Raw genomic sequence first — 25,879 nt, 5'->3', positions numbered from 1 at the left:
CCGTAGTTACTAGAAGAATCATCTACAACACCAAGGACGTGAAAATATGGGAGTGCAACATCCAATGAGTGTAAATAATATACCCAAAAATGAAAAAGCTCATTTGTAAATGCAGATAAATTTAGAGTATTCTTTCGATCTGTCTTCGCCATACTTTTATGTATCTTCAATTTCATCACTCTACAAACAACCAGATTACCTTTGTAACAATATTTTCTCACTTAGATAACATCTCATAGAAAATACAAGGTCATGAACACCATCAATAGCACATCCATATTATCATCATCTCGTGGCAGCCGAACTAGACACAACACCTAGAAAAATGAGTATGAGGAATATTTGGCTAAGTGGACAAACAATCCCATAGAAGATGCAACATGGGTATCAGAGGCTTAATTGGAGTATTTTGGAGCACACCTAGAAATGTGTGAGGCACACTTTTTAAATAATCTCAAGTGTCTAACATAGGAGTATCCGAAAAGAACACAAATTGGATCCAAAGATGGAAGTGTCTAGGGTATTCCCAAACCTTGCAGAGCCTATGGAGCATATCGCATGATGGATATAAGGCTAGACAGCACCTAGATGGTTCCACACCCATCCACATTTAGTTTGTGCCCCCTTAAAGAATCTGAAGATGACACACATATTACAATTGGAACTAGATACAAAGGAAATAGGCATAGATTGCTCTACTATTTGGAGCTAATACATTTACTTGGAGTGTCTTTAGAAATCATGATCAATAGCTAGGGAGTAGTTAGGAAGTAGTGGAGATAGGAAAAGGTAGATCTACCACACTTATTTTTTTGTATTTTCTCTATACTAAGCTCATGGAAACCTATGCACTAGAATGTGTAGCCAATGGGATAAATGGGATAAATGTGATGATCGTGTATTTTTTTATTTTTTTTTCATTAATCAATAAAACTCAAACTTTTGTTTGGATTCAATTTTCTACTATGTTTTGTGTATTTAATTTAATTGCAAGTATGAACAGTCCATTCTAGACCCTCCAACCTTTAGTACATCATAAGTGACCTGAAATCCTAATTTTGGTATGTGTAGGATCAAGGATTGGTATGGATGTATGGTATAAAGTCATATAAAATACCAAAGTTTGATGGGGAGATAAGTGAATGTGAGGGATGGTAAAAAGGCATGTTAGTAGGAGGAATTTAACACTCCAATAGAGGTAGAGTTGAGGGCATACAAGGGTAACCTTGTAACTTTGTTGACTTACATAGGCTTCATGAATTTCATATTCTTCCATACTCACAAAATTTAATAGTCATAGGTGGATACATGGGCGATGGAGTTGAATAATATACACACAAATTGGAATCAAGGGTGATGATGGAGTTAGGAAATATGTATTTTAGTGCACCCATGAATAGTCAAATGAGAGGACATGACACTTTCCCATAAATTTCCAAAAAAATTCCACCAAAATTCATTATTTTCATAATCCTAAAATTAACATTAATTGTAAAACCTCATTTTTTGTTATCATCACAACTAACAAGACTTGTATATTCATATTTTTTTCTCCAACCTTACACTCTTTAGATAAACAAGATTTAATTTCATTACATATATCAAATAGTATATTTAATGGGTAACCTAAATCAATTGTATCAAATGACACATCACATAATGTAGGCTTAGACCATAGATACAGTTTTTTCTCTAGGTATATGTTACAAGTAATTTATTCTCTTGATTATAATATTCCATCATTTTAAGAACTATTTTTGTTAACAATGACTTTATATTGTTTAACAAACCACTTCAACTTTTCTTGAAATTATTTATTTTGATTTCTAAATCCCACTAGTTATTTTTCTAAAAAACCATTTTCACACATTAATTTATTTTTTTCTTCACTCTTGTACCGATCTTTCCCACTAGAATTAATAATTTTTGTGTCCAATTAAATCATAACCACCTAAAAATCACTTAATAATACTTGATGGTGAATGATTTTGGTGGCTTCCTTTACCAAATTTTATACATACTAATAGGGTGGATTTTGAATATGGGAAATGCTTGTTTTAAATTATATGGTTCTTAGGATGACATCTACCTTTTCATGTTTTTGATGTTATTATAGAACATTCTTATGGCAAGAGAGAAAAATGTTATAAATGAACTAAGAAAAAGCTAATTAGAATAGCTTAAAAAAATAAGCAATGCTAATTGAAAAAGATTTCAAAATTCTTAAACTTGTTATGGAACAACTACAAGTTGATGCTAAGACTTCACATTTTCTTTTAGGGTGCACCATTAAGCTATCAACTATCTTAGTGACGAGTCCATCTTTGGTCAAGGTATAGCTTTCCAATACATATATTAAAATATGTTCAATATGTAGGGGAAAGGATCCAATAGTCGAGCATTTTCCCAACACTTGATCTAATGCCCGATATTTCACTAATAGTTGTGACTTTAAATTGTTAGTGTTGATGATGACTATCCATACTTGAATGAAATATATCATTTAAAATAGAAACAAGAAATCATGTGATGCTACATCAACATACCAATAAAACCGGTCTCAATTACTTATAAAATCATTGCTATTGTTTTAATTGAAAAAAATGAATATAGAAGAAAAGAGTTTGTATGAATAAAAATAAAACTATAATATACTAAACTTGATAGTTAAATAAAGCACAGCTATAATGCATTAAACTTGTCAGCGATGAAAGTACTCATCCTGAAAACACTGCAACCCATTGCGATAAATGTTAGGTACCCACGCGGAGTATCACATATCAGATGAACATTGCTCGCAGATGATAATGAGCTTCTTAGACTGTAATACTTGAAATAGGACTCCCGTATCCATACATCTTCTGAAACCATTAACCTTTCCATTCATTGAATGAAAAGGAAATGATTTGATGGTACTGTAATAAAGCCCTTATTTTTCAACTCCACCAGTCCGTGTTCCTCTTACTTTATAGTAAATGAACTGGACAAGAATCTAAGAATGTAAGTTAGGGATCAAATTTCTTGATACTAAGACACACAATCTCATTCAATCAAATTTGGAAATAACAACTGATAAGACAAATCAAGAAAGAATATACGAATTTAAAATTAACAATGGTAAAATGATACAAAGAAGTCCAATAGTACACATGCTGCAGCATCGATCAGCCATGGCATATTTGGCTTTAGCTTTTCCCACTCCAGAGTTCGTACAAGGATACTGCATCAATGACAAATAAAAACAACTGGACCATTATGTTACACCTACATCTGTCAGCCATGAAAACAACTATAACAGAGAAAGAGCCAAGATCTGTACCTTCCCACGTAGGTTGCATTCCCAACTAGAGCAAATATAAACATAAGTGGATTCAGGCCCTAATATTAACATCAGTAAAAGATATTAGAATATTATTATTCCATGTTTGGACTACAATCCCAACTAGAAGTGTCTTAAAGAAGATCTGGATGAATATGTTACAAGGTTGGATGATACCTCAACAGTCCCTCTCTTAATCTGCAACTAAACAATATTGACTGAACATCATAAAACATCGTTAAGTCATGAGCATGGTTTATGTCTTTTTGATGTATTCACTGAAAGCAACATATAAGTAGGGCACACAAATGTATTACGTGAAATATAGGTCACTCCCACTATTGGGTTTCTGTCGAGGAGAAACATTAGGTATAGCTAAACTGGACACCAGAATAACGGGTATAATATCAGAATCTGCACTAGTTTTCATGACCGTCGCAGATGAGTGGTGTACGCTCGCTGGAATCTTCATACGCTCTGCTTTTTTATGAGCATTTTGCTCACATTCCGCGATTTGCTCAGCTTGAATCTGGTATTTAGCATTTAAAAAACACATCATAGTTTCCATGCATATCACATATTTATGATTATGTTGCAAAGCGGATTAATTGTAAGAAAATCACAACCTTAAGTTGACTTGACACTTCCTTCATTTTCCACCAGTTGTAGATATAATCATAATATATGATCTGGCAAACAAGAACTATTGTGGTAATTGTGTACAGCTGCACAAATAAGAGTACAAAAAATTAAAAAAATATGAAGATGTAGAACACAGTTGAAACTTGACTCTGCAAAGATTGATTTGACATATATAATCTTTGTTTTCTTTAAAAACTTGCAAACAGTTCTTACCAATGCCGTGTAGAATTGTGTTGGTAACTGTACAATGGTACAAATAATACCGTTAGTGACATATATTAATATTTGTTGCACGCAGGAATGGATATTGACTTTCCAGTTTTTTGTTAGAACTATAACTCAATGAAGAATTAAAGAACTCGGGATTAAAAATACAGAAAATAGTTACTTCATTATAATTCAAACTGTTGTTCACTAATAAGCTATTCTCCTCAGACGTTACCTGCTTCAAATTATCACTTGAAGAAAAGTAAAATCTAGTTTTCTCGAAAGGAAAACACGACAACTAATTTGCAGATAGCATCTAAGAGGTATAACTCTAATATTAATTAACATCTTTCAAAACCAATTATATATTGATAACAATAACCAGAATCTCAATATTCAAGGCGCAGATCCATGAAAGACTTACAGTTGCTGGCTCCAGCCAAAACCCAATAAGATTAAAAATGTCCCTGCAACATTGATATGCGAAAATCAGATTTTAGAATGCTGCACACAGAAATTACATTTAATAAGATAAATTAACGTGATCCATTAAAAGCAGATAAACGAAAAACACAATCAAAGCCAGAGTCCTTCGTATAGAAATTGCTTTAAAGAACGTGATCTATCAGAAGCACATAAACCAAAAGCATTTTTACCATACTGGGAAATAAAACAAAAAGGGTTAACGGTTGAATACTTGTTTTCTGAAGAAGGGCTTCAGTTGAAGCAATTCACAGTAAAACTTGTATGACAATATGTTGGTTATGAAATTTTAATTGTTTATTTTTTTATGTGGTGAATTTTAATGGAATTTTTCTGACAGAAAATATATGGGAATTTGAAATATCAAATTTGGGGCAGATGCATTATTTTTTTGGGTATGGAAGTTCAGTAACAACAAGAAGGGATATTCATTTCTCAAGTCAAGTATGTAGAAGATTTATTGGAGAAATTTAGAAAATGCTCAGTGGAAAATTGACCAAAGAAGATTGATTGAAATTTTAATGTAGCTAATTTCGACTCGGTCAAATATTATGCTTGTAGTGAATGAAATCTCATAGTCCATACATGATCCAAAGAAAGCTTATTCCCATATCGCCAAATGAATATTAAGATATGTGTTCGGTACTTCATTCCCATTATTCATAAAAGTTTGATTGAAGTTTACTGTAACTTTTTTCAACTAAGTTAAAATATTATGTATGCAACAAAGGTAATATCTTAGTTCATGTACGATCCACATATAGCTTATTGACATGTTGAAAAAATATTAAGCTATGTGGCCGATACCTCTCCATTCATATTTTTATTCATAGAAATTTGGTTAACTTTCTATGATTAAGAGTTTAATGTAGGCCACATATTACGTATGCAATGAAAGCAATTTCTTGACTCGTGCACCAACCATATAAAGCTCATTGACATGTTGCAAAAGGAATATTAAGATACATGATTGATACCTCTTAGTTCATATTGATACCTCTTAGTTCATATTACCGTTCATAAGAACTTTATTAGGAATTTAATGTACCTTATTTCAACTAGACCCATTATAATCTATGCAATGAATATAATCTCTTCATGCACAATCCACACAAAGTTCATGTTGTCAAACGAGCATTAAGATGCATGGTTGCTACCTTTAGCTATGATACACATTTGAGCAAAAAAAACATTAAACTAGATAGATGCATGGACTTGGCTCTGGTGGCTCAATCGATGATTAAAAATCAATAGTTAGATAGATTTTCTTAGCTCTTTCATAAGCAACAACTGAATACGTAGCTGTTAGACCAAGAAGTTGTCCAGCCATATGTTTTAAAGGATCTTATAAGATCTAAAACCTTCACAAGAGCATTCAACTAATATTTTTTGGGACAAGAACAGACCATAAAAATGACAGAACCATGTGTTTCGGGCTAAAATAAAAGATTTCAGATGGAAAAAGATGTAAAAACAGAATTGCAATTTTATCGTACAGCTAAATAAATAGTGAATATCTTGACCAAAATTCATAAGAAAAATATTTTGGATAACTAAAATAAAATGTGAAAACTTGATTGATTGCTTACCCTACAACCCATGTCAAGAGAAAGCCGAGGGAAACACCCTCTGTGGATCCGCTCTTAAAGTTAGTTAGAATCTGAGGCACTTCTGCAACTGCCCAGCTCAACAAACTGATGAGACCGAAAACAACAGACATATAATCTTGCATTCCACAAACACATTCTCTGAAAACCAGCTGAACCCACCACACACACTTACTTCCAGAACCACAACGATATGCCCTCATTGAAGCCATTTATTTCTCAGACCGTGAAAACACACAGCTTGGGAATAAGCCTTTTATTTAGATAGCATATATAGACTGAATCGGAAGCTGCAAAGGCACTGCTTGTGAGAGAATAAGATGAACCCCAAGAAAACACAATTCACCACCCTACCTCCAAAGCACCAAAATACTTAATATTCAACGTACTCCATCGCATACCTCATGCAAGCAAACATTCTGTCTCAAATTCACACATACCTTGAAATCACAGTGCTTCAATTGCTGCTAACCATTGGCTCAGAAAATTCATGAAAAGTAACGACATATGTTGTGACTTTGAGGTTGTGCTCCTCCTCGGCTTCCTCCCACATCAGTTTCTGTAGCAGTCTTATCTCTAGTACAGTTCTCATGTGTGCTCAGCATTACCCATTTCAGACATCACATGTGGCTTAAAATTATGTGGCTGAGCTTTAAAGTAGGGTCAACTTGCCTTTGTACAACACCCTTTATAACATTTATGTGCACCAGATAAATATTCGACTAGTTCTATTAATTAGAAGTGGATGCATCCAAAGCTCAGTGGAAGTTTTTGTGCGATATTTAGGGGTCCGCCATGATTGGACGGAGCATTTCACAATTGCGATGCTTAATGCTTTCATTGCACAGTTTGAAAGTCCTAAATAAATATTGTTATAATTTGAAGTTTATTTAAATTATAATGATTATTAAAGAAAGCTTTTAAAGCATTAAATGAATTTGTATTCTTCAAGGAATTTGAATGTATATCTTTATTTTGTTTTGCAGGCATATGGAGCTGTAGAAAGGGAAATTTTATAACGGGGAGTTTTTACTAAATTTTAATTGAACTCAAATCATTTTATTATAGTTTAAACCTTGTACTTGTAATGTTTAAGTTAGTGGTTTAAATTCATCTGTTTAAGTTAGTGGTTTAAATTCATAATAAAAGAGGAATTTCATTGAATTTTTAGAGATTGTGAATTTTCTTTCAAAATGGATATTTATTTACACAATAGAATAAGTAAAATGAATTAATTAATTATTATTTAAATATGTAGGTATAAAGGGAGAAAAGTTGGAACAAGAGCAAAATAATGAGTAAATTGAAAATTTAAATGGAAAGTTATTTGAAAGCAAGGAAGGAGAGTGGAACTATAATTGCAGTGTGAGTTAAACTGAAGAAGAAAGTAGAAAGTTTCCTTTCAAGAACTTTTATCACACAGTTGACTGAAGTTTTTTTTAGTTCAAAAAGGGAATTTCCTTTTCTAGATGTTGGCATGTACTAAAAGTGGATTTGATGTGATGTTTCAAAGGGAGGATTTTTTATCTTAGAGGAAATTATTTGTAACCTTAAAAATTATAAATTGGAGTTGTGTGCTCATTATAAAGGGTTGGACATTTTGGGTTTTAACTTTGAGGTTAGAAATTAGTCTCTTAGTTTTAGATTTAGGAATTAGTTTTTGAAAACTTATAGAACATTGTTGCAAGCCATTCTATTTTAGTTTTCATTGCATTTTCATTTTATCATAGCTGAGAACAATTTGACAAAAGACAAAAATTAGATGTTTGGTGTGACAAATCTATTAAACTAGTGCCTCACTCAAACGCGAATTTATGTTTTAATGCGGTTAATTTATTTCTTTGAATTGTTTCTTCTCATGATAAATGTTTGATATTTGTTTTGTTTGATTTAACCTCTGAAATATTGAGAGAACCATGTTTTCTTCTCATTGATCTGTGCATTTTAATGGTGGTTAACATTGACACAAATGTGGTTTAATAATTCCTTCCTTTGATTTTAGCTTCATTAGTATGTTAAATTGTTGATTTGCATATTAATGTATGAGTATTCCAATGTCATTCAAATTTAGTTGATATCATTGGATTCAATGAATGCTAAATGTTCATCATTTCCTTGGATTCCCCTTTCATTTTTGCTCTTTCTTTCCCTCTTATTAGTTTAGATTTAGTTTTAGATTTTTAACTTTTGTGCAGATAATCCAGAAGATCTAAAACCAACAAGCCCCTTAAATAGGTACAATCACATCAACCCTCGAGTTACCCAATGCCATTGTGACTTGACTATAGCAACCTTGGAGTCAACAATATTTTGAGATTGGTTGCTTTTCAAGAGAGGTGGTGAATACATTAGTGCTAAACTTGCCTATTGGTGAGTGTCCCAAAACACCTGTCGACAAGACTATTCGATTCTCCATGATTCGTCCCTTTGAGCTACAAAATGACACCTCCTTCTCTTCCTCTCTGATATCTAACTCCTTGATTAGTTGACTACACCTTTCCTATTGGTGTTGAATTATTGATGCATATGTTCTAGACTTTTGGATGTTGTGATATCTTTCATTCTTGGATGTAATGTATTCATCTTGCCTTCATGCTATGTATTCTTCATTTTTGGATAAGTGTTTTCCCTTCTCCCCATATGTCTTGTGTGTGTGAGTTATTTTTCCTTATCACAATCTCCTATCATGGAGGGAGTGGTTCTTTGATTTCGCATGGTTGTATGGTCTATATAACACCATTGGAATTTAGAGAATAATAGACCAAGCTTGTTTAGTGAAATCAAAACTCATACAATTCTTTATGCTCTTTAGTTGACTTATGAAATGTATTTGTATATTGAAAGGATATTTGAGTTCTCTTATAATATAATGTAAAAAAAATTCATTGGACCTCTCATTGAGAGGATATATAATTGGATGGATCATGTTAGTGATAGTGAATTGGATTTAATGTATTAGTGTTGGATTTAAGCATGCTTACTTTGTGAATTAATCAATCACTTTTCTATGGTTAAGATAAAATTATTGTAGGAACTTGTTTTTGGGCTTAAAATGAATATAATCTATCTTTATTTCATCTTGGGTGGTTTTCTAGACCAACCATGCCTTCATCATATGTCCTAGTTGTTGGAAATTTGAGTTGTTGTGTTGTGTTGACATTGATGTCAACATGTCTTGTGTTGTCATTGATGTCACTATGTGTTGCAAATGGTCTAGAAATGAGTGTTCTAATATTGTTGTGTGGTTTGGAGAAGATAATGAGGTATTTTCAGAAGTTTGGTGTAATGGAAGTTTCAATGTGCAAGAAGTGTGGTTTGAAGTTTAATATATTAAAAGTGAAGTATTTTGAGATCTACATTGATTCAACCCTACCCCCCCCCCCCCCCCCCCACCAACCTCCCTTTCAATCCTATGGAGGAAAATCCAAAATGCCATAGGAAGTAAATTTCAAAGAACCAAGATTTGATGGCACAAGTTACTCTTGTTGGAAGGAAAGAATGGAATGTGACTTGGAATCTCTACCAACTTGTATATAGCGGAGTAAATCAAGAATAGATATAGTGCTCTAGAAAATGGTTCTCAGGCTTTGGATGAGGTTAAGGCACATGAGAACAATGTAAAGGTTAAAGTTACAACTATCAGTAGTTTAGGTGATGTGGTATTTCCTAAAGTTGTTGGATTGAATTATGCTAAAGAGGTCTAGGAGAAGCTAAGTAATGTATATGAAGGTGATAAGAAGACAAAGCGAACCAAGTTAACAAATCTGAAGCACAATTTTGAGAACCTAAGAATGACTGATGATGAAAAAAATGAAATCTATCTACTTCGTTTAAATGAGATTGTGCATGCAATTAAGGGTATTGGTGGTAAATTATAAGAAAGTGATGTTGACACTGGCTAAATGTTGCAAGCCTAAGAAGTATGTTGTTGAAGAAATACATGATATGGACAAGTACGCATTGGATCAATTGTATGGATCACTCTCTACCTTTCAAATTGTTAAGCTAGGTGACTTGTGGAAAGAGAAGAAAAATGTTGCATTCAAGGCTAGCAACGAGATTGAAGACGAACCTGAATCGAGCAATGACACAGATGAGACTTCAAAAAAATTGTAAGAAAACTAAATAAAGGATATAGAAATTACAAAGGTTAGTTAACCTTGAAATGTTTCAATTGTGGAAGAATTGCTCATTATGCTTCTAGATGCACTTTTTAAGAAGACTATGGTAGAAGATCTGATGATGATAATAAGGTAAGAGATAATCACAAATAGAATAAATGAAATAGGAGAATAGATGGCAGAGATAAATACAAAAGAATTTATTCTCAATGAAGACTCATTCATCTAAGAAAGAAGATGGAAATAACTCAAATGAAGAATCATTATTTTCAGCTATAGAGGAGAAGAGTGATGAAAGGTCTGATAATATAGAAGATGTAAAGAATAATGAAAAACCAAAGAATGAGAAGATTGTACTACATACGAAAGTAGAGACTAAGCCATGGATAATTGACTCCAAATGTTCAAATCATATGACAAGTGATAAAGAAAAGTTCATTGATTTTTTGAAGTATGATGGTGGATGAGGGAAATTCGCAGGCAAGGAAGCTACACTTATTTCTGGTAAAGGTACTATTTTAATTGATGGTAATCATAATTCTGATGATGTTTATTATTTTAAGGGTTTGGGACATAAGCTTTTGAGTATAAGTCAAATGTGTAGTATGGGCTATAAGCTTATATTTCATGGATCCAAATGTGAGATCAAAGAAGGAAGTTCTAAAAGATTAGTTGTAGAAGGTATAAGAACTAATGGTAATATTTACTATGTGAAGGATAATAGTGGTAGTAGTTGTATGTTGGTGCAAAGTAGTAAATGTTGGTTGTCACACACACCAATTGGACATATCAATTTTGACAATATGGAAAAGATCAATTCTACTCATGTTGTAAGATATTTATAAAATATTATCAAACCTATTGATACTATGTGCAGCAAATGTTAGTTGGGAAAGAAAACAAAAAGGAGATTCAAGAACAAGGAGTATTCTACTTCAAAACCTTGGAGTTGGTTCATACAGACCTATATAGACCTACAAGGACAAGAGGATTGAATGGTGAGAAGTATTTTATGTTTCTTATTGATGATTATTCTAGAATGACATGGGTTACCTTTTTAAGATTAAAAACTAAAGATTTAGAAAGGAAAATAAGTTATTCAAGTCCATGGGGGCTTCACTGGTTAGGCAATATTATATCACATACATTCATATCGGGGGGTTTAATATCACAAAAAATAAGCTCAATATATGTCCTATCTGGTAAAAATAGGGTGATTTTTAATTCGGGCTATGAAAAATCTAATATCTGGTGAAATAAGGGGGCTTTTTATTCGAGTTATGTATTGGGAGGGGGTGACAAAAAATGAGTTTAGGGCAATATTTTTTGAAAATAGGGTGATTCTTTAGTATGCCATGAACGCACGTGATATAACTTAGGTGTTGGCATTATAACAAACAAGGAGAGATTGTTGGCATTTCAATAAGGATATTGAGAAGGTTGTTGATGATTATGGATAAAACTGATTAAGGATGTTTACTGTCTTAATATTATTATTTTGTCATTGATGTCAAGAAATTGATTTTCTAATTCAGTATGATGCTGCCATATCTTAAGTATGATTTGATGAGTATAAAGATGTCGGTAAAAGACATAAGAAGAATGTGATGAATAAGGGGAGGAATAAGTTATTCAAAGGGCAACTATTACCGAGTTAGACAATGATGAGATCATGATGTTTAGATTGTTTTGATATCATACATATGTTATTGATTGTAAGGTTAATACTATACTATGTTACTGAGCAAAGAACCTAGTCGGTAAACCCTAAGGAACCTAGTCAGTAAACCCTAAGGTTATCGCTATCAATTAATGAAGGCAGAATGTCTACTGAGTGAAGTTTAGTATTTACCGAGTTGCAACCGAGTAGTAACATAATGCATTAAATGAATATAAGCATTATTTAATGAAGGAAGCTAATGAGCTGGAACTAATTAAATGATTGGTATGTCATGAATGAAGTTTGTTAAAGAATCTATGGCAAAGGAAAATCGGCAGGAAGATCTACAATGCAGATTGAACCACAATACCCTAGCACAAGTTCCAAAAAATGTATGCAAGTTCCAAGGCGGGGTAAAACGGTTTCAGATCGAAGGATACATTGAACCTGGTCAAGTTTCAAGATATGATGGCTATGGTTGATCATGGGAAATGTGATCAAGGAGATTAAGTGGTTGGCAAATTGTTTATAAATAAGGAACTATTGATAAACAATGCATACGGGCAAGTGTATGCACAGGGAAGCTACATAGTGATTACCAAGCACTGAAGCTTGAAGACCTGTTTGAATAATAGAATATAGAGCCCAGCAGATGGACAAGATTAGTTCTATGTCTATATTGTATCGAGCAAATAAGAATCTGCTTGAGCATTTTAGATGTGAAGTTGTAGATAGATTTTTATTACTATTATTTTGTGAAGTGACAGAAAATCTCTTAACCAAGTGGACTTAACAGTCTTATTTGTAAAACCCTCTAGCAAGGTGACATTCTGATTGAGTGTTTGAAATCCTTTAACAAGGTCACTTCTAGCAAGGTGAAGATCCTAACAGATCTGAGGGAAATCCCTTAACCGGGTCACATCTAACAATGTGTTTGTAATCTTTAACATGATTTTCTTTTAACCAAGCATACTCTAGAAGAGTATATTTCTTATTGGGTCCGAAATCCCACAGTGGTTTTTCCGTATTTGGGTTTCCACGTTAAATCTGGTGTTATGAGTTTTATGATGTTTATATGCTTTTGAGTTTGCATGTTTAGCAATTTTGGTTATATTACTGAAGTATATGTTACCAAGGTTGAATCTGTTATTTTTATGGAAGATTAAGTTTGTATGACTCACCCCCCCCCCCCTTTCATCTTATTAGCTTAGCATCTGTACTTAACATTAAGTATCTGAACTATCAATTGGTATCAGAGCTCTGGACTCCAGAAGAAAAAGTTTAAAGGTACTTGAGGCAAAGATCCAAAGATGTATAAGAGGGATGCACCGAAGCTGAACAAGTCAAGTTTCTCTAAATGGCAAAAAAGGATGAAGTTGCACCTATCCGGAGTTGGAGAATATGCTATATACTATCTGAAAAATAATTTCATTACACCAAGCACCTATCCATTGAAAATGGAAGAGATAAAAGCAAAGCAAGAACATATTCAAGCAATGATTGAAATAACATCTACATTGACCGACTCAAAGTTTAATGATCTAGAAGGCCACAATGATGCAAAGGCAATGTGGGACAAGCTCATATTTGTGTATGGTGGTGATGAACATGTTCAAAGAGAAAAAGTGGACAATCTAAGAGCACAACTTGAATCTATGAGGATGAATGAAGGTGAGAACATAACCTAGTATAGTACAAGACTAAAGGAGATCGTCAATCAAATCAAAGGAGCAAGTGGAACTATTGAAGAAAACGATATAACAAGTAAGTTGTTAAGAACCCTTCTACCAGCTTATGCAATCCGAGTCTCTGCAATCAATGAATTGAGGTCTGTACTAAATATGCCAGTTTCTTTAGATGCTACTATTGGTAAGCTACATGCATTTGAGTTAAGTAACTTTGATAATAGTGGGTCATCAGTAAATAAAGTTGAATCTGCATTTAGTTCTTTTCATATTGGTGAATCTGATGATTATAATGATAGAATGAGTAAGTACACTAAAGGGGATCACAGTGGAGCAAGTGAAAGATTTCTCAAGAATGTGGATGAAGGACACAAATTGTATGAGGAAATCAGAAAGCAAGAAGAGTTTGAAGCACTATTAGCCAGAAGGTTACCGAGAGGAAAAGGTAAGTATAAAGGAAAATTACCTTTGAAATATTTCAATTGTGATAAGGTAGGACATATGGCTTCTAACTATCCTGACAAAGATTCTACTGAAAAGAGAGATTACCGAGAAGACAGACAAAAAGATAATCATTATAGAGGACACCGAGACTTCAGAAGAAGAGATAGAAAGTCATGCCTAATAGAATCCAAGGATGATAAATCAGATGAAACAGATACAGAGGAAGTAGTTTATGTGGCTATCAAAGATGGATCAGATGAAGAAAGGTATGAAGAAAAAGCCCTAATATCTCACATAAATACTAATGATTCTTGGATCATAGATAGTGGATGCTCACATCACATGACAGGTGATAAACACAAGTTGGTTATGTTGGAAGATTATGATGGAGGCTATGTAAGATTTGGTAATGATGCACCATGTCCGGTAAAAGGTAAAGGATCTATAACACTTCTTGACAATGCAAAATGCAATGATGTTTATTGGGTTGAAGGTTTGAAATACAATGTGCTGAGTGTAGCACAACTAAACAATATAGGATACCGAATAGAATTTCAAAAAGGAATTGTCAAAGTTCATGACAAGCATGGAAAGTTAGCTGCTACCGAGACACAAACAAAAGGTAACACATTTCACCTTGACTCAACTCGGAACAAGTGTCTGTATAGATTATACCTAGTTATGGCATAAAAGGTTTTGTCATGTAAATTTTGATAATCTGATCAAGATAAGCAAGAAGCACCGAGTAAGAGGTCTACCGAGTCCTGAAAAACCTGAGAATGCTATGTGCCAAGGATGCCAGATGGGTAAAATGACAAGATCAAGCTTTACAAGTAAGTCCTACACTTCTAAGGGAATTTTAGATCTTGTGCACACTAATCTTTGTGGTCCTTTGAAAGTTCAAAGTTATTGTGGTGATAAATATTCCATATTATTTGTGGATGATTACTCAAGAATGATGTCACTAATGTTTTGAAAAGAAAAATCAGAAGCTTTTGAAATGTTTAAATGGTACAAGGCAAGAGTTGAAAATGAAACAGGAAGACAATTGAAGTGTCTTAGATCAGATAGAGGAGGAGAGTTCACATCTGATGAATTCAACTTATTCTGCAATGATCATGGTATTAAAAGGCAGGTCTCTGCACCGAGAACTCCACAACAGAATGGGATAGTTGAGAGAAGAAACAGATCTATTGTGGATTGTGCTAGAACCCTGATGATTGAAAAGAAAGTGCCAGAAACATTTTGGAGAGAAGCAATAAGCACAGCAGTTTACACCCTAAACCAAGTACAACTAAAGAAAGGAACTTTGAAGACACCATATGAAATCTGGTATGACAAGAAACCTAATGTAAGTTATTTCAAAATCTTTGGAAGTAGATGCTATGTACACAAAGATGATAGAAATGGCAAGTTTGATCAGAAAAGTGAAGAAGGAACATTTCTTGGTTATTCTTCTAGAAGCAAAGCATTTAAATGTCTGATCAAATCATCTAACAAAATAGTAGAAAGTGCAAATGTGAAAATTGATGAATTTGCAAAAAGAAATGATGAAGGAAATTCCAAGGAACTAGAAGATTATGATGAATTTGTCTATGTTCAACCGACTAGTCCTACCAAGAAAACTACAGAAGGAAATGAAGAGAATATTCAGTTATCGAGTGATGAAGAAGATCATACAGAGCCTATCGAGCCTGCATTAGCCAAGTATGTCAGAAGACATCATGCATCAAGTCAAATTATAGGAGATAAGGATGATCCAATGATGAAAAGGAACAAACTGAGACAGAACACATGTCTGATATCTGAATTTGAACCAAGAATAGTGAAAGAGGCATTTAACAGTGAAGATTGGATAAATGCTATGACAGAAGAGATTGATCAAATCAAGAAGAATGACACATGGACACTGGTCCCAAGACCAAAGGACAAAAATGTAATCAGTACAAAGTGGATTTTCAGAAACAAGCTGAATGAAAAAGTTGAGGTCATTCGAAATAAAGCAAGATTAGTTTGCAAAGGTTATGCCCAAGAAGAAGGAATTGATTATGGTGAGACTTTTGTGTTGGCAATATTACATTATAAGGATATTGAGAAGGTTGTTGATGATTATGGACATAACTGATTAAAGATGTTTTACTATCTTGATATTATTATTTTGTCATTGATGTCAAGAAATTGATTTTCTAATTTAGTATGATGTTGCCATATCTTGAGAAGTATGATATGAAGATTATAAAGAAGTCGGTAAAGACACAGGAAAGAATCTGATGAATAAGGGGATAAGATATTCAATGGGCAACTACTACTGAGTTAGACAATGATGAGATCTTGATGTTTTAGATTGTTTTAACATCATACATATGTTGTAAAATGTAAAGGTTAATACTATACTATGTTATCAAGCAAAGAACCTAGTCGGTAAACCCTAAGGTTATCACAGTCGATTAGTGAAGACAGAATATCTACCGAGTGAACTTTAGTATTCACCGAGTTGTAACTGAGCTATAACAGAATGCATTAAATGTTTACATGTGATATTTAATGAAAGAAGCTGATGAGCTAGAGCGGATCAATGATTGGCAAGTTGTGGAAGAAGTTTGTTAAGCGAATCTAAGGCAATGGAAAGTCGGCAAGAAGATCTATAGCTCACATTGAACTAGATTACCCTAACACAAGTTCCAAGGTGAATGTGCAAGTTCCAAGGCAGGGTGAAACATTTTCAGATCGAAAGATACAATAAACCTGGACAAGATTAAAGATCTAATGGCTATGATTGATCTTGGGAAATGTGATCAAGGAGATTAAGCAGTTAGAAGATTGTTTATAAATAGGAAACTGTTGATAAACAATGTATGAGGGAAAGTGTATGCACAGGGATGCTACATAGTGATTACCGTGCATAGAAGCTTGAAGATGTGTTAGAATAACAGAGTATTGATGCCCAGCAGATAGACAAGATTAGTTCTATGTCTAGATTGTATTGAACAAATAGGAATCTGCTTTAGCATTTCAGATGTGAAGTTGTAGACAGATTGTATTACTATTATTTTGTGAAAGTGATAGGAAATCTCTTAACCAAGTGGACTTAACAGTCTTATATGTAAATCCTCTAACAAGGTGACATTCTGATTGAGTGTTTGAAATCCTTTGACAAGGTCATTTCTAACAAAGTGAAGATCCTAACAGATTTGAGGGAAATCCCTTAACAAGGTCACATCTAGCAATGTGTTTGTAATCTTTAACAGGATTTTCTTTTAATTGAGCATACTCTAGAAGAGTATATTTCTTAGTGGGTCCAAAATCCCACAGTGGTTTTTCCCTATTTGGGTTTCCACGTTAAATCTGGGGTTATGAAATTTATATTGTTCATATGCTTTTGAGTTTGCATGTTTGACAGTTTTTGGTTATATGACTGATATATATGTTACCGAGGTTGAATCTGATGTTTTTATGGATGATTAAGTTTGTATGATTCACCCCCCCCCCCCTCTCATCTTGTTGGCTATTGGATCTGTACTTATATTAAGTATTAGAACTATCAATTGGTATCAGAGCTTTGGACTCTGAAAGAAAAGTTTAAAGGCGCTTGAGTTAAAGATCCAAAGATGTATAAGAGGGATGCACCTAAGCTGAATAAGTCAAGTTTCTCTACATGTCAGAAAAGGATGAAGCTACATCTATCAGGACTTGGAGAATATGCTATATACTATATGGAGAATGATTTTGTTGAACCAAGCACCTATCCATTGACTATGGAAGAAATAAAGGCGAAGCAAGAACATATTCAAGCAATGTTTGAAATAACATCTGCATTGACCGATTCTGAGTTTAATGATCTCGAAGGTTGCATGATGCAAAGGCAATGTGGACTAAGCTCATATATGTATATGGAGGAGATGAACATGTTCAAAGAGAAAAAGTTGATAGTCTAAGAGGACAACTTGAATCTATGAGGATGAATGAAGGTGAGAACATAACCCAGTATAGTACAAGACTAAAGGAGATTGTAAATCAAATCAAAGGAGCAGGAGGAACTATTGAAGAAAAGGATGTGACAAGTAAGTTGTTAAGAACCCTTCTACCTGCCTATGCAATCCCAGTCTCTGCAATCAATGAATTGAGGTCTGTACCTAATATGCCAGTTTCCTTGGATGCTACTATTGGTAAGCTACATGCATTTGAGTTAAATAATTTTGATAACAGTGGGTCATCAGTAAATAAAGTTGAATCTGCATTTAGTTCTTTTCATCTGAATGAATCTAATGATTACAATGAAAGAAAGTATAAGTACTCTGAAGGAGATCACAGTGGAGCAAGTGAAAGATTTTAGAAGAACATGGAAGAGGTACACAAACTGTATGAAGAAATCAGAAAGCAAGAAGAGTTTGAAGCACTATTGGCCAAAAGGTAACCGAGAGGCAAAGGTAAGTATAAAGGAAAACTACCTTTGAAATGTTTCAATTGTGATAAGATTGGACATATGGCTTCTAACTGTCCTGACAAAGATTTTACTGAAAAGAGAGATTATCGAGATGACAGACAGAAAGATAACCATTACAGAGGACACCGAGACTTCAGAAGAAGAGATAGAAAGACATGCTTAATTGTTGATGAGGAATCTGACGATGATAAATCAGATGAGACTGATACAGAGGAAGTTGTTTATGTGGTTATCAAGGATGGATCAGATGAAGAAAGGTATGAAGAAAAAGCCTTAATATCTCACATAAACACTAATGATTCTTGTATTATAGATAGTGGATGTTCACATCGTAGGACAGGAGATAAACACAAGTTTGTTATGTTAGAAGATTATGATGGAGGCTATGTTAGATTTGGTAATGATGCACCATGTCCGGTAAGAGGTAAAGGATCCATAACACTTCTTGATAATGCAAGATGCAATGATGTTTATTGGGTTGAAGGTTTGAAATACAATTTGTTGAGTGTAGCACAACTAAACAACACAGGTTACCGAATAGAATTTCAGAAAGGAATTGTCAAAGTTCATGACAAGAATGGAAAGTTAGCTGCTACTGGGACACAAACAAAAGGTAATACATTTCACCTTGACTCAACTCACAATAAGTGTTTGCATGCAAAGATTGATAATACCTGGTTATGGCATAAAAGGTTTTGTCATGTTAATTTTGATAATCTGATCAAAATAAGTAAGAAGCATAGAGTAAGAGGTCTACCGAATCTTGAAAAACCTGAGAATGCTATGTGCCGAGGATGCCAGATGGGTAAGATGACAAGATCTATCTTTACAAGTAAGTCCTACACTTCTAAGGGAATTTTAGATCTTGTGCACACTGATCTTTGTGGTCCTATGAAAGTTCAAAGTTATTATGGTGATAAGTATTTCATATTATTTGTGGATGATTATTCAACGATGATGTCAATAATGTTTTTAAAAGAAAAATCAAAAGCTTTTGAAATGTTTAAATGGTACAAGGCAAGAGTTGAAAATGAAACAGGAAGACAACTGAAATGTCTTAGATTAGATAGAGGAGGAGAGTTTACATCTGATGAGTTCAACCTATTTTGCAATGATCATGGTATAAAAAGACAAGTCTCTGCAACAAGAACTCCACGGCAGAATGGAATAGCTGAAAGAAGAAATAGATCTATTGTGGATTGTGCTAGAACACTAATGATTGAGAAAAAGGTTCCACAAACATTTTGGAGAGAAGCAATAAGCACAGTTGTTTACACCTTGAACCGAGTTCAATTGAAGAAAGGTACTTTGAAGACACCTTATGAAATCTAGTATGGCAAGAAACCTAATATAAGTTATTTTAAGATCTTTGGAAGTAAATGATATGTTCATAAAGATGATAGAAATGGCAAGTTTGATCAGAAAAGTGAAGAAGGAACATTTCTAGGATATTCTTCTAGAAGCAAAGCATTTAAATGTCTGATCAAATCATCTAACAAAATAGTAGAAAGTGCAAATGTGAAAATTGATGAATTTGCAGAAAGAAATGATGAAGGAAATTCCAAAGAACCGGAAGACTATGATGAATTAGTCTATGTGCAACTAAGAAATCCTATCGCGATAACTGTTGAAGAAAATATCCAGTTACTGAGTGATGAAGAAGATCATACAGAGCCTACCGAGCCTGTATTAGCCAAGTATGTCAGAAGGCACTATGCACCAAGTTAGATTATAGGAGATAAGGATGATCTAGTGATGACAAGGAACAAACTGAGACAGAACACATGTTTGATATCTGAATTTGAACTGAGAATAGTGAAAGAGGCATTTAACAGTAAAGATTGGATAAATTCTATGACAGAAGAGATTGATCAAATCAAGAAGAATGAGACATGGACACTGGTCCCAAGACTGAAGGACAAAAATGTAATCGGTACAAAGTGGGTCTTCAGAAACAAGCTAAATGAAAAGGGTGAGGTCATTCAAAACAAAGCAAGATTAGTTTGCAAAGGTTATGCCCAAGAAGAAGGAATTGATTATGGTGAGACTTTTGCACCTGTTGCTAGACTTAAAGGTGTAAGAACATTGTTGGCATATGCTGCTTTCAAGAACTTCAAGGTATATCAAATGGATGTCAAATCTGCATTTCTGAATGGAATATTAGAAGAAGAAGTTTTCATTGAACAACCTGAAGGATTTGTTGAAGACAATAATAAAGATCAGGTATGTAAATTGAACAAAGCTTTATATGGTCTGAAATAAGTACCTAGAGCATGGTATGAAAGATTGCACTCTTATTTGATTAAGATTGGTTTTATAAGGACAAGTGAGAACAACATGTACATGAAGAATGATGAAAATGGAATACTAATCTCAGCCATATTTGTTGATGATATTATATTTTGTGGAAATGACTCTTTATGCAAGAACTTTGGAAATGAAATGAGAAAAGAATTTGAGATGTCATTAATCAGTGAGATAAAGTATTTTATAGGCTTACAGATACTGCAAATGAAAAATGAGATTTTCATTACTCAATCCAAGTACATAAAGGAAATCTTGAAGAAATTTGGAATGGAGGATTCAAAACTAGTAAGTACTCCTATGACTACCAACTATAAACTATCAAAGAATGATGAATTTGCATCTGTTGATGAGACACTCTACCGATCCATGATTGGAAAACTACAATATGTTTTTCACAGTAGGCTAGATATAGCACATGCAGTAGGTATTGTTGCAAGATTCTCTGCAGATCCTAAGGAAATACACATGACGGCAATCAAAAGAATTTTCTGATACTTAAAAGGCACTGAAGATTATGGCTTAGTATATCAGAAAGGAAATGATTTTGATTTAAAAGTTTATACTGATGCTGATTGGGCAGGCAACATTGATGATAGAAAAAGCACAAGTGGAGGAGCTTACTTCTTAGGAGAAAGACTAGTGAGTTGGCTTAGCAAGAAACAAGGATGTGTTTCTCAGTCAACAGTCAAAGCTGAATATGTTGCAGCAGCACCGAATTGTACCAACATTGCATGGATCAAACAACTATTGGAAGGTATAAATGAGAAAGTTACTGAGCCAGTAACTATATTCTGTGACAATACTAGTGCCATTAATATTTCAAAGAACCCTGTTATGCACTCTAAGACAAAGTACATCTCTATCAAATGTCATTATTTTAGAGAAGAAGCTCAAGAGAAGAAAGTGGTGTTGCAATATGTTAACACAAAGGAGCAAGTAGCTGATATCTTCACCAAGCCACTACCAAAGGACACTTTTGAATATCTCAGAAGTAAATTAGGGGTCCTACCCCTATCTTTTACTCACTGACCGAGTTCGGTGAAAGCATCACTTCGATGACTCTATTGAATATCTTTTTGGGGGAGTTGATGCTGGAGTGATACACTTTAGAATGTTTTTCTGAAAGTGTACTGGAATTAATACTGGAATAATATGGAGAATGATATAGGGAACAAGAATTGAAGACAAATTCTCTGACTGAGACTCAGCTGATACACAACAGTAGGCAATAACTTCTTACAGAAAGAAATTATGTTCTAGTTCTTTTTCTTTTTGGCATTATTGTCAAAGGGGGAGAAGACCTACCCAGGGGGAGAAGACCTACCCAAGGAGAGAAGACCAAAGGAGGAGAAGACTAAGAATATATGGGAGAAGACTGAGAGAAGACTAGAAGACTATAGATTGAAATAAAGACTGAAAACAGAAAAGAAGTCTAATGTATGCAGAAGAGGATTTCAAGCGTTTCAGAATCACAGCAATCCGAATCTTTTAAAGGTCAAATCAATTGGTTTTGCAATCAATGCCAAAGGGGGAGATTGTTGGCAATATTACATTATAAGGATATTGAGAAGGTTGTTGATGATTATGGACATACCTGATTAAAGATGTTTTACTATCTTGATATTATTATTTTGTCATTGATGTCAAGAAATTGATTTTCTAATTCAGTATGATGTTGCCATATCTTGAGAAGTATGATATGAAGATTATAAAGAAGTCAGTAAAGACACAGGAAAGAATATGATGAATAAGGGGATAAGATATTCAATGGGCAACTACTACCGAGTTAGACAATGATGAGATTTTGATGTTTTAGATTGTTTTAACATCATACATATGTTGCAAAATGTAAAGGTTAATACTATACAATGTTATCAAACAAAGAACCTAGTCAGTAAACCCTAAGGAACCTAGTCGATAAACCCAAAAGTTATCGCAGTCAGTTAATGAAGACAGAATGTCTACCGAGTGAAGTTTAGTATTCATTGAGTTGTAACCGAGCTATAACAGAATGCATTAAATGTTTACATGTGATATTTAATGAAAGAAGCTGATGAGCTAGAGCGGATCAATGATTGGCAAGCTGTGGAAGAAGTTTGTTAAGCGAATCTAAGGCAATGGAAATTCGGCAAGAAGATCTACAGCTCAAATTGAATCGCATTACCCTAACACAAGTTCCAAGGTGAATGTGCAAGTTCCAAGGTGGGGTAAAATATTTTTAGATCGAAAGATACAATGAACCTGGACAAGATTAAAGATTTGATGGCTATGATTGATCATGGGAAATGTGATCAAGGACATTAAGCGGTTAGAAGATTGTTTATAAATAGGAAACTGTTGATAAACAATGTATGCGGGCAAGTGTATGCCTAGGGATGCTACATAGTGATTACCGAGCACAGAAGCTTGAAGACCTGTTAGAATAATAGAGTATTGATGCCCAGTAGATAGACAAGATTAGTTCTATGTCTAGATTGTATTGAACAAATAGGAATCTGCTTGAGCATTTCAGATGTGAAGTTGTAGACAGATTGTATTACTGTTATTTTGTGAAAGTGACAGGAAATCTCTTAACCGAGTGGACTTAACAGTCTTATATGTAAATCCTCTAACAAGGTGACATTCTGATTGAGTGTTTGAAATCCTTTGACAAGGTCACTTCTAACAAAGTGAAGATCCTAACAGATTTGACGGAAATCCCTTAACCGGGTCACATCTAGCAATGTGTATGTAATCTTTAACAGGATTTGCTTTTAACCGAGCATACTCTAGAAGAGTATATTTCTTAGTGGGTCTGAAATCCCATAGTGGTTTTTCCCTATTTGGGTTTCCACGTTAAATCTGGTGTTGTGAGGTTTATATTGTTCATATCCTTTTGAGTTTGCATGTTTGACAATTTTTGGCTATATGAATTATATATATGTTACCGAGGTTGAATCTTATGTTTTTATGGATGACTAAATTTGTATGATTCACCCCCCCCCCCCTCTCATCTTGTTGGCTATTGGATCTGTACTTATATTAAGTATCAAAACTATCATTTTGCACCTGTGGCAAGACTAGAAGGAGTAAGAACATTGTTGGCATATGTTGCTTACAAGAATTTCAGGGTATATCAAATGGATGTCAAATCTGCATTTCTGAATGGTATATTAGAAGAAGAAGTTTTTATTGAACAACCTGAAAGATTTGTTGAAGACAATAATAAAGATCAGGTATGTAAATTGAACAAAGCTTTATATTGTCTGAAACAAGCACCTAGAGCATGGTATGAAAAATTGCATTCTTATTTAATCAAGATTGGTTTTATAAGAACAAGTGAAAACAATAACATGTACATGAAGAATGATGAAAATGGACTACTGATCTTAGCCATATTTGTTGATGATATTATATTTTGTGGAAATGACTCTCTATGTAAGAACTTTGGAAATGAAATGAGCAAAGAATTTGAGATGTCATTAATCGGTGAGATAAAGTATTTTATAGGTTTACAGATACTGCAAATGAAGAATGAGATTTTCATTACTCAATCCAAGTACATAAAGGAAATCTTGAAGAAATTTGGAATGGAGGATTCAAAACCAATAAGTACTCCTATGACTACCAACTGTAAATTATCAAAGAATGATGAATCTGCATCTATTGATGAGTCACTTTACCGATCCATGATTGGAAAGCTACAATATGTTGTTCACAATAGACCAGCTATAGCACATGCAGTAGGTATAGTTGCAAGATTCTCTGCAGATCCTAAGGAAACACACATGTCAGCAATCAAGAGAATTTTCAGATACTTGAAAGGCACTAAGGATTATGGCTTAGTAGATCAGAAAGGAAATGATTTTGATTTAAAAGTTTATACTGATGCTAATTGGGCAGGCAACATTGATGATAGGAAAAGCACAAGTGGAGGAGCTTTCTTTTTAGGAGAAAGACTAGTGAGTTGGCTTAGCAAGAAACAAGGATGTGTTTCACAGTCAACAACAGAAGCTGAATATGTTGTTGCGGCATTGAATTGTACCAACATAGCATGGATCAAACAATTGTTGGAAGGTATAAATGAGAAAGTTACCAAGCCAGTAACTATATTCTGTGACAATACTAGTGCCATTAACATTTCAAAGAATCCTATTATGCATTGTAAGACAAAGCACATCTCTATCAAATATTATTCTCTTAGAGAAGAAGCTCAAGAGAAGAAAGTGGTGTTGGAGTATGTTAGCACAAAGGAACAAATAGCAGATATCTTCAATAAACCACTGCCAAGGGACACTTTTGAGTATCTCAGAAGTAAGTTAGGGGTCCTACCTCTATCTTCTACTCACTGACCGAGTTCGGTGAAAGCATCAATTCGATGACTCTACAGAATATCTTTTAGAAGTTGATGCTAATTTACACACTTTAGGATGTTTTCTAGAGGTGTGCAAGAAACAAATACAGGAAACAAGAATTGAAGACATAAATGCTTTGACCAAGACCAAGCTGACACATAACAGCAGGAAATCACTTCATACAGGAAGAAATTATGTTTTAGTTCTTTACTTTTTGGCATTGTTGTCAAAGGGGGAGAAGACTAAAGAAAAGAGGAGAAGACTAATGACAGGAGGAGAGCATTTCAGCATTTCAGAATCTCACAGCAATCTGAATCAATTAGGTCAAATCAATTAGTTTTGCCATCAATGCCAAAGGGGGAGATTGTTGGCATTATAACAGACAATGAGAGATTGTTGGCATTTCAATAAGGATATTGAGAAGGTTGGTAATGATTATGGATAAAACTGATTAAGGATGTTTACTATCTTAATATTATTATTTTGTCATTGATGTCAAGAAATTGATTTTCTAATTCAGTATGATGTTGCCATATCTTAAGAGGTATGATTTGATGAGTATAAAGATGTCGGTAAAAGACACAGGAAGAATGTGATGAATAAGGGGAGGAATAAGTTATTCAATG

At 33.9% G+C, this 25,879-nt stretch overlaps 1 protein-coding gene across 1 annotated transcript; it reads right to left on the bottom strand.

Moving 5' to 3' along the window:
• Nucleotides 1-2,564: 2,564 nt before the first annotated feature.
• On the bottom strand, nucleotides 2,565-6,933 carry LOC131076603 (probable vacuolar amino acid transporter YPQ1). The gene is made up of 9 exons (XM_059220408.1): nucleotides 6,241-6,933; nucleotides 4,593-4,635; nucleotides 4,175-4,201; nucleotides 3,946-4,044; nucleotides 3,637-3,848; nucleotides 3,525-3,537; nucleotides 3,320-3,378; nucleotides 3,130-3,220; nucleotides 2,565-2,992 (listed from the first exon to the last, which is right to left on the bottom strand). The coding sequence occupies exons 1-9, from the start codon at nucleotides 6,468-6,470 to the stop codon at nucleotides 2,930-2,932; spliced, it is 837 nt and encodes a 278-aa protein (XP_059076391.1). The 5' UTR covers nucleotides 6,471-6,933; the 3' UTR covers nucleotides 2,565-2,929.
• Nucleotides 6,934-25,879: the final 18,946 nt, after the last annotated feature.

Source organism: Cryptomeria japonica, chromosome 5 (assembly GCF_030272615.1).
Source record: "Cryptomeria japonica chromosome 5, Sugi_1.0, whole genome shotgun sequence".
NCBI lineage: Eukaryota > Viridiplantae > Streptophyta > Pinopsida > Cupressales > Cupressaceae > Cryptomeria > Cryptomeria japonica.
Note: the sequence above shows the minus strand (reverse complement) of the source record. Positions and strands in the feature narration are given on the sequence as shown.